This window comes from Trichechus manatus, unplaced genomic scaffold (assembly GCF_000243295.1).
Source record: "Trichechus manatus latirostris isolate Lorelei unplaced genomic scaffold, TriManLat1.0 scaffold00143, whole genome shotgun sequence".
Classification (NCBI taxonomy): domain Eukaryota; kingdom Metazoa; phylum Chordata; class Mammalia; order Sirenia; family Trichechidae; genus Trichechus; species Trichechus manatus.
Genome location: NW_004444079.1, coordinates 1,876,915 through 1,887,080, shown reverse-complemented (window position 1 = coordinate 1,887,080; position 10,166 = coordinate 1,876,915). Strand labels below are relative to the sequence as shown.

Sequence of the window (10,166 nt, the reverse complement as noted above, 5' to 3'; positions counted from 1 at the left end):
GCAAAATTTTACTTGTGTGTAATATTAATGATAACTCTACCATAAAACCAAAAAACCTGTTGTCGTCGAGTCAATTCTGATTCATATTGACACATGAAAAATACGCAGAGCAGAATTGACCCAAAGCGTTTCCAAAGAGTGACTGGTGGATTCAAACTGCCAACCTTTTGGTTAGCAGCTCTGCTCTTAACCACTGTGCCACCAGGGCTCCAACTCTACTATACCAAAAACTCATTGCCGTCGAGTCCATTCTGACTCATAGTGACCCTATAGGACAGAGTAGAACTGCCCGTGGGGTTTCCAAGGAACGGCTGATGGATTCGAACTGTCGACCTTTTGGTTAGCAGCCAAGCTCTTAACACTGTACTGCCAGGGCTCTAACTCTAGCACAGGGTTCCAAAAAATAAAACAAAACAAAAAAAACCCAAACCTGTTGCTGTCTCGTTGACTCCGACTCATAGCCACCCTATAGGACAGAGTAGAATTGTCCCATAGGGTTTCCAAAGCTGTAATCTTTATGGAAGCAGATTGTCACATCTTTCTCCCGTAGAGTGGCTGGTTTGTTCAAACTGCCGACCTGGCAGTCAGAAGCTGAGGGCTTAACCACTGTACCACCAGGGCTCCTTAGCATAGGGTTAAGTATATGAAAACAAGATTTGGTAAGGATGTGTAAATATCTCCAAATAGCTGAACAACTGTCCTGGGAAGGGAGTTTTTCTAGGCATGTCTAGGGAAATGCCTAGATCAATGGGTGAAACGTATAGGAGGGAAATTTTGTCTGAAGAGAAGAGAATGGTGGTAGGGCTTCACTCCAGAGGAGTTGGTGGTGGGGATAAAGAGTGGGAGAGCAGCCCCCAGGGAGGAGGCATTGGCCTGGCTCTGCCGGCACACATGTAAACCAGGGGAGGAAATAGGGTCTGTGGGGGGCCACAGAAGCCAGTACCAAGGCAGAGCCCAAATATTGCTCCCCAGAAGTGTCCGGCATGGAGTCAGGCGTAGAGGGAGTCCAAGGAGCCGGGTCTCACTGGTGTTCTCCTCAAGCTTTCAGAAGCCTTTCTTCCTCCAACTTTTCCCACTCCCCTCCATATTTCCAGGAAGTCTTTCCCAATGAGCCCCACCTGACTCTGATGGCTCAACTGAACAAACGGGGCTCCTGCAAGCCCAGTTTACACCCCAGTGGGGGTTCTTGTTGTCCTGTGGGTGAAGTGAACCACATATCAGGTTTAGCATCACCCCAGGCCTTAGGCTGGTCCCACTCCTTCCCCTGATCCCTTTCCCCTCCCCGTTCTTAGGACATGGCCCTACCCTAGAGCACATCTAGTGCAAGCTTTCTGACGGTCTGGTTGGCAAAACATTACTTTAGCCTCTAGGCTTCAGTTCTCCCTATGCAGAATGAGCATGTTGGACTAGGGTGATCTCTATGGGCCCTTTTAGAAAAACTACCATAAAATGCTAAATTATCAAATTTGCCTGGAATACTTTAATATTTTTTTTTTAAAATTTAATTTTATTGTGGTAAAATATAACAAAAAATTTGCCATTTTAAGTGTACAACTTAGTGACATTATTTTCACCATATTGTGCAACTATCACCAGTATCCATTCCCAGAAGTTTTACATCAGCCCAGACAGAAACTCAGTGTCGCTTCAGCAATAGCTCCCATTTCCTCCTTTCCCCAGAATCTGGCAACCACTAATAAACTTGGGTCTGTATGCATTTACCTATTCTAGATATTTCATATTTCATATTCAATTCATACAATATTTATCCTTTTGTCTCTGACTTATTTCACTCAGAATAATGTTTTCAAGATTCATCCATGTTGTAGCATGGATCACGATTTCACTTTCATTTACGGCTAAATAATACTCCATTGTATGTATATACCACATTTTGTTTATCCATTTATCTTTTGATGGACATTTGGGTTGTTTCCACCTTTTGGCTATTGTGAATAATGCTGCAGTGAGCATTGGTATACAAGTATCTGTTTGAATCCCTGCTTTCAAGTCTCTTGGGTATATACTTAGCAGTGGAATTGCTGGGTACCTGGAATACTCTTAACTGACCTCTGTCTGGAGAGCTCCTAAGTATCCTTCAAGGCTTCATCTGCCAAGTCCTGAAGGCCCTCCCAGACAAAATTAGTCACTCCCATCCTGTGCTACCACAGCCCTTTACCCACAGCTCTGCTACTGCCGGTGGCCAGCGTGGCATTGGCTATTTCGGAATCTGGGATTCCTAGGGGCTCTGTGGTCTTTGAAAGCAGGCACACTGTGTGGGACTACCACAGTATTACCAGCTCTGAGTACAGTGCCTTGTCTAGGGTGGCTAAAAATAGGACGTAAATGAATGAATAAATGAATGAGTGCATTAGTAAATGAATTCCTCAATTCATCAAGCTCATCCCCTTAGCCATCTGCACCCAGGAGGGGGTAGCATAAGGGCAATGGAAGAGAAAGGCTGCCAAGGTCTCCAGAGTGGAGCATCTAGCTGCCCAGCCGTCTTCACCAAAAAAACCCCAAACTTGTTGTGGTCAAGTCGATTGTGACTCATAGTGACCCCATCCTGCTTAGTTCAATAGCCGTCCAAGATGTGCTCCTGTTTAAAATCATCTCACAGTCAGGCCTGCTTTGGCCATCCATGTGTCAGGCCACATGTTCTGATTTCCAATTTGGAGAAGGTAGTCACTGGGTGCCCCAAACTGAAGTGGGACAAGGGTGGGTATATCCCCAGGGCGACCTTAGCCACCTCCGGCAGGTCAACCCATACTTGGTTCTCTGCTCTACTGAGGGTGGGCGCTAGGGTCAGGTTTTGGGTGGAAGGAGCCATGGCCCAACCAAAGTTCTTCCTAAGCCTAATTCGGCTAGAAAGCTAAGAGTGTGCCCCAGGACTCCCTGCGTCCTGGGGCCGGGATGTCTTCCTCAAGGGAGCTGAGGCATCTGGCACCTGGGCCTGGGGGAGGGCTTGGGACTGGCTTCTCCAGCCCAAAGCTCCACCCAGATAGGCTTCGGCTGGGACTAACTGGCTTGCCCTCCTTCCTCTGCTGGAGAAAGTCTTGGCTAATTTGCTGGAACGCTCTAGTTAAATGCCAATGAAGACGCTCTGTCCACTGCCCTCTTCCAATATATTAATAATGTAATTAAGCATTTATTGCCTGCGCAAATTAAAAATTAACTTAAACGGACAGCTTGGAAAACTGAGGAAGTAACCACTTAAATGATCAATTTGCATCTCATTCGAATACCAACATCTAAACACAGCCGGGGTCGGGTTGGTTTGGCCTGTCTGTGGCAGGCCCAGGCAGCTGCTACCAGCTGTGGCCTTCTCCCTGCCTGATTCAGTCAGCCCCGCCCCTCCCTCCTGCCCCAATCCTAGGCGTGGAGGATGTCGCCTTGCCCCAGATGGGCAGGGCTTTCTGCTAAGCAGCCACCTTGGCTTCCAGTTTCCCTATCCCCTTCCCCAGGGGTCTGTGGTATGGATTTCAGTGAAAGGAGATGCTAGCAGGGGTGGCTGGGAGGGGGCGGTCACTGAAGCCCCTGCCACTCCTACCCCTAGGATCAATTTGTCCTGCATTCCAGCCCAGGAGATGAGAAGCAGATGGTGCTGGTATGGGGAGGGGGAGCATAGCAGAGGGACAGTGAGACCCTCCCTTCAACTAGTCCCCCGGAGAGAAATGGCGGGGAGGATCTCCTAGGAGAGCTTGGCAGGGGCCGAAGCACCCTAGAAATAGACGAAAGGATAAAGCTCTCACCTCTTCTGTCCTCAGGGATCTGTCTAACACGACAGGTGTAACACTGCTGGTTCTCTTCTCCAAACAGCCACAGGAGGGGACTTGGGGGGTGGGTTGGTGGACAGCAGGGCATGGGGCGACAAGGGGAGTTGGGGAAGAGATTGAGAGGGAGCTCAGCTCTGAGTCCCAGGAAAGCAGGGACACCTTCCCAGCCAGGCATAGTGCCCTCTCCTGACCCTTGTTCCACAGCCTTCTCTTCCCTGTCCTCTTCTCCACCGAGGTGCTCCGTGACTGTCTGCAGACACCAGCAAAGATATCTCCATCCATGTCTCCCTACTGGTGTGGAAGGGGCTCGGGGCAGTCTCTGAGCTGTGAGTGGTCTCAGGTAGGGCTTTCCCATTCTCCCTCGCAGCTCCTGCAAGATGGTGGCATGGGGTTCTTCGTCACTGTCACAGAGCCATGGGACCCGGCACAGGGGTGCAGGGCCCCTTCCCCTCACTGTCCTGCTGTGAGGGCTCTGTCCACCATGGCCAGCTTCCATCCCAGCCCCCATTGTTGTAGAGAAGGGCCACAGCTGGGGAATGACAGGCATGACACACAGGTTTGTTTTAAACAGTTTATTTATAAAAAAGTACATTTTTTTCCTCAGTACATCTTTAACCCAGAATCTTTTTTATACAAGTAAAAGGGGGCGACGCAAACACCCCCTGGGTCAGAACCAGGAGAATCTGCTGGGCAGTCCCCAGGACCAAAGACAAAACCATGACAAAGAAACTGAAGCAAAGGGTCACACTCAGAGGTGAGGGGTGGCAGCTTCTTCGTGATTTTGTTTCCATTTATACAAAAAAGGAATCCCGTTCCTCACAGCAGGGGTCAGAAAGGCAGCAGCCCATGGGGGAGGGCCTCCTCTGGCTTCCCAATCAGGGCAGTGGCAGCAAGGCTCAGGGGCCCTCAGCATGGGCACAGCTGAGGCCTGCTTCCCTCCTATCTCTGGCACGGGGTGGTTGCACCTGCCTGTGGCCAGAGCGGGTCTCCCCCGCTTGGGTGTGGGGTTCTGGGAGGGGGTTCCTGTTGGCAGTCAGGCTTTGGAGGTCTCTGTTTGGACCCCCAGAGGTCTGCGACCCCTCGCCTGCACCCAAGAGAGGGGGCACCTCTACCCAGTTAGCTCAAGTGAGCTACCTACATCCACCTGGTCCTTGCCTATTCCTAACACAATTCCCGATTCCTCTGCTTTGAGGATGGCAGAAGAATTATTGCACAAGGGACTTGGGCACGTGGTGGGTGGTTGGCAGAGGGGGTGCATGCCCCAAGGAAGTGGTCCGAGTACTGGGGCATTACAAGTTCTCCTCATGGGCTTTCAGCAGGATCAAGCCCGCCCCTCTGCGTGGATGTGTGTCCGTGCAGGCTGTGCTCCATCTGCATGTGCCGGGCTTGTGCGGGGTGACTGTGCTTGAGTCTGTCTCAGTGTGTGCCCACTACGTGCAGAGCTGTGCCTGAGAGGCTGCCTCTGCAGGTTTGTGTGCATGGACTCCATGCCGCCACTTTCCAGATCCTTCTGGAAAAAGGGGACTCAGATGGTCCCATTATACTTTAGAATAGTATCAAAATCTGTCAGGATGTGGGCTGAGGAGGGTAGGGACAGGGAGGGCAACAGGAGGCACAACTAATACCAAGTTCATCTCATTTCCAGCAGAGGCAGAAGCTCAGCTCATGCTGAGGGCATGGAGGAGAAGCAACGCATCATCTCTCTGCCAGGCCAGGCTTCCCCTTTGCCCTGGCTAGGCCTCTGGCTGTGTCTGTGGGCCCAGCAGCAATGCCCATCCTCCTATGAACTTGGGGCACAGAAAGCCCCATCTCTCTAGTGCAAACCCTGCCCCATGCCCCCCTTCAGGGTAGCAGCTGTCTGTAGTGGGCATGCTGCTGCTGGGCTCCTGAGGAGGCAGGAGGTACCAGCATGGCCTGTTCTGTGTGGGCCCCACAATTTGTGCTTTGCTTGGGGGAAGGGTGTGGAGGTACTTAAGGGGGACTCAGTGCTTTGGCTGGGCCCGGAGGCCTCCTAAGTCCATTATATAATAAGGAGTAGGGTGACAGTGCAGGGTAAAGAAGGGGAGACACAGGAGTCCTTTTAGTTTCTTGGTTTCAAGGGGATGGGGAGTGCCTCTTTCAGGCAGGCCCCTGGGATTGCCTCCCACCTGGTGGCAAGGGGACCAAGCACAAGGGCCAGAGGAGGTGACATGAGGTGGTATGGAGCAGTGATGTGACATGGGAAGGGTCCACTGCCCTGGGTGGGGGGGGGGGCACTAATACTGTTGGGAGAAGCAGCCCAGGGGGCTCTCTGGACCCAGCTCCCCCACTTTTCTCTGCCCTGTGGCTAGAAAGACCCCAGAATTTTCTCCCCCAACTCTAATCTATCCAGTACTCCCAATGCCAAGAGGGGAGAGCCACCCCAGGGCTGGCATGGCTTCAGACTTCTGCTACATGGCTACTGGGTGGCCTGGTTGGGGCTAGGGCAATGGGAGCTGGGCAAGGGTGGCCCAGCAGGTGGGCCCAGGGTTGCCAGGGCAGAGACAGAGCTGGCTGGGGGTTCCAGTAGCAGCACCAGGGAGGAAGGAGTAGGGTGGGGGGCTGGGCAGCTCCCTTGGGAAGCCTATGGTAGGGCAGGACAGTGCCCGTGGGGCACAAAGTGTTCTGCCTCCCTCCGCCCCAACACTTGCCATCCCACAGAGCCCTTGACACTCTTAGCTAACTGGAATCCTAGTGGGCAGGCACAATAGAGTCCTTGGAGCCTGCCCCTCCCATCCCAGGGGTCTTCCCCACTAGTATGCCTGTATAGAGTGCTGGCGGGGGGGACCTGGGCAGATGGAGGAATTGAGGCACTTGGAGCTGGGGGTACAGAGAGGGCTAGGAGAGAGGCTTCCTCCATTGATGGGAAGCCCGAGTCGTGCGTGACTGACAGGGCACCTAGAGTCCCATCCAAGGAGGGGAATCTGCATTCAAAGGGAGGGCTTCTCCAAGGTCTTCCCCTTCATCCCAGAATGGGGACCAGGGACATCTGAGCAGAGAATAGACTGTGGGTGAGTAGAAGGTTCTGACTCAGGATCCCTGGCTTCCCCCGCCCCTTGCACTTTCAGGTAAGCCCATAACATCTTCTACATTGGCCTGCGTGTGAGAGGTGTCAGTCTGTTATCATCAGAGCCTATCAGACTATGTCCGCAGGCTGCCAGAGAGGTTCTCCCCCGTGGCTCCCCTCTCCGTGACACTTCATCTCCATCTCCTGGAGGTCCTTGACTTTTGGGAGTCCCAACCCTGACTCCCCTCTTCCCCAGGAGAATCAAGAGTTCTAGCACTTGATAGACAAGGGAGAAATTCGAGAAACTTCTATGCCGTGAGAGGCAGTTTGGGGCCAGATCTGAGATCCTAGGGCAGAGGTACCAGGGGGCCTAATCTCAGCTGCCCCAAAAGCTTCTAACGGCTGCCCCCATTCTCAGCTGAGAAGGGAGAAGAGGTGGTGCAGAGAGGATGAGCCTTGGGCAGTGACAGCCTAGGTAAGGCATGTGACCCCAGGGAAGGGCAGGGCGGCCACCAGTGGGGTGTACATGTCTGTATGTGTGTGTGTGTGTGTGTGGTGGAGGCAGACAGGAAGTGCAGGCAGAACCCACCCTGCAGTCCCACTATGTGTGGGGGCAGGTGGGAGGGGTGAAAGACGAGGGACACACCAGAGCTGGGCCAACTAACTCATCTAACTCTCTGTAGGCCAATGAAGAAAAAAATGTAAACTCAACCTCACCAGCAAACACACTGCCCAAGGTCCCAAGTGGGGACCTCAACTTGATTCACTTAGCAAATAAGACTCCCCTCGGTGCTCTGGAGAAGCCACACCCCCACCCCTACCTCTGGGGAACAATCGCTTTCTAGACCAGGGGTCCAACCCCGGCTCCGACAGTGTGTGGTGCAGGCTGGTTCCCTCTCCCTGGGAAAGGAGGAGCAGCATCTGGGGGTGGGGTGGGGGTTTTCCTCCTGGAGCCCCTTTTGCCTTCCACCTCCAATGAAGAGAACACAAATTCCAGTGTTGGGGGGCGGGGAGGGCGGGCTCCCCAAACCTTGGAGGGACGCCCAGGAACACAAGACGAGAACAGGGCTCCCTGCACAGAGGGCAGGCGGGTGGGGGCAGTAAAGGAAAGGTACAGCAACACCAAAGCCACAGGTGAACACAACACCATAGGGAAGGGTCGGGAAGGGGGAGGAGATAAAAAACAAAGCCAAGTCGTGTCTGCCCTGGGCTCCCCTGGCTCCCCAGGAGTTTGGGGCTGGCTCTGGGCAGCTTGGTAAGTCAGTTGAGCTCTTGAGGAGCGGGCTGTGGGGGGCGGGCAGGGGGCGTGCGGGTGGGGGCTGGGGAGAAGTGGGTGCAGACAAGAGGCTCTGGAGAGTGGGCTACACGTACCACTCCTTCTTGGAAATGAAAGACCCGTCGTTCTGAGAAACCATGTTCTCAGCCAAGTCCAGCTGCTCAGGGTCGTACTGGTAGCCCAGAGTCCGGTCACCATAGCCGTCCTGACGGGCCTCTGCCTCATCCACAGTGAAGTAGGGCCGTTTGGCGTCCTCGTCGTATTTCAGGTGGGGGCCGCCCACCTTGTGCTCGCCCCCACCACCGCCCTCCTCCTCCTCTTCTTCCTCATAGCTGCTTCCCCCCAGCGGGCCGGCCTTCTTCTCGTCATCCGAGTCATCGGGGTACTGCAGGTTCTGGGCCATGGGTGGGTGGTGTTGGGGGATGCCCGCCTTACTGTAGCCGTTGCCGTACACGTGCTTCTTGGTGCTGTAGTCGCCTTTGAAGGTGTGGCGGCGCCTGCGCAGGGCGACCACGATCCCGCCGACCACAATCAGCACCAGCAGGATGCTCCCCGCCACGCCCCCAATGATGGCTGTGGGCACAGGCCCGGCGCGCCGCCCGTATTCGGGAGGAGATGGGGTGTAGGGGAATTCTGGATGAGGAAAAGAGGTGGAGGGGGACAGAGTCAGTGTCTGTTTCTGGGGCAGGCGGCAGGGAGGCAGGGGAGGGAAAGGCCAGGAAGGGGGCAGGTGGCGTGAAGACAGGCTATGCGCACGCACCCCAGGTCTGAACAGCTTCATACCTGAGACCCTGGGTACCCCACCCCTCCAGGAACCCCACCGAACTGCAGGATTGGTAGTTGGAGGGAGAGACAGGCAGGAAGAGAGAAGTGAAGAATGACAATCTTCTACCCCAACTTTCTCCTTGGATGTGGTGCCAGCCAGGTTCAGCCTACTAGGGGTCCAGGAAGGACATGCGCCAGTGCTGCCCCAATGCCATGCCCTGCGCAGCACTGCAGCTCACGAATCCTCCCAGCACCCTTGGAGGTAGGTATGCCACCAACTTCATTTAATGAGGAATTGAGGTTTAGAGAGGTTAAGTAACTTGCCCAAGGCCACACAGCCAATGATGCAGAGTTGGTGCTCCTGCATGTGAAGTCACCACCGTCCGTCTGCTCAACACGTGGCGGGCACTGTGCCCCAACAACTGACTTTAGTTCCTGGCTTCCTAGACTCAGTTCAAACCTGGAGGAGGCTGAGTGCTCCACACTTGATTTTGCCTGTCCCCTGGGCACAGGGAGAAGAATGGGTTCCCAAGTACTGGCCCAGCAGGTGCCCTGTGAGTGCCAATCAGGTGCCAAGAAGTGAGGGCTGTGGTTCTTGGCCGTGGTCTGGCCCTGCAGGGCAAGGTGGGGCCAGGGATGCTGCCAGCAGAAGACAGCCAGCATTGTGGGGTACAGGCACAGAGCAGGCAGGGCAGAGAGGGAGAGTGAAGGCCTATGTGCACCCAGCAAAGAGACCATACACAAGTAGACACAGGAGAGCAATGTAGGTGCTCACAGCCTGGTCACTGTGTGATGAGCGCGTGTGTACAAATGCATGCACACGGAGGACAGAGTGGAGACAAGAAGGCAGGAAAGGTGGAAGGAGGTGAAAGGAAGCAGGTGGGAGGAAGAGAAGGCTGGATGGGCAATTTCCTTTGCTAGTGGGTCTGGCTAGAGTACTGTTCTGCCTGGGAAGGTGGGTGAAGCCATGCCAGAGGCCAAAGGGGTCCCAAGGCATGGCTAGGGGAGGTGGTTCCCAGCATCACCACAGGGTGGCATCGGAGACCGTGGCTGGCCTTGGAGTCCAGGTCAGCAAGTCGTCAGGGCAAGCCCAGAAGGCTGATCTGGGCTTCTCTCTCCTCCTCTCTTCAGGCCAAGGTAAAAGGGTTAGTTTGAGCATATGTTCCGGCCACTGGGAGCCTGGTGCCACGAGCTTATTCCTGACTCAGCGTCACTCACTCCACCAGAATTGAGCTCCTCCTAGGAGCCCATCCCTCCTCCCAGAGGTGGAGCTACCGTGTGTGTGTGTGTGTGTGTGTGTGTGTGTGTGTGTGTGTGTGTGTGT

At 54.3% G+C, this 10,166-nt stretch overlaps 1 protein-coding gene across 1 annotated transcript in view; it reads right to left on the bottom strand.

The window, feature by feature from the left end:
• Nucleotides 1-8,120: 8,120 nt before the first annotated feature.
• NECTIN1 (nectin cell adhesion molecule 1) overlaps nucleotides 8,121-10,166 on the bottom strand; it is a 71,254-nt gene continuing 69,208 nt past the window's right edge. The window contains exon 6 of the mRNA XM_004385618.1: nucleotides 8,121-8,710. Within this exon, the coding sequence (XP_004385675.1) occupies nucleotides 8,163-8,710 (548 nt within the window). The 3' untranslated portion in view covers nucleotides 8,121-8,162. The remainder of the gene's footprint in view (nucleotides 8,711-10,166) is intronic.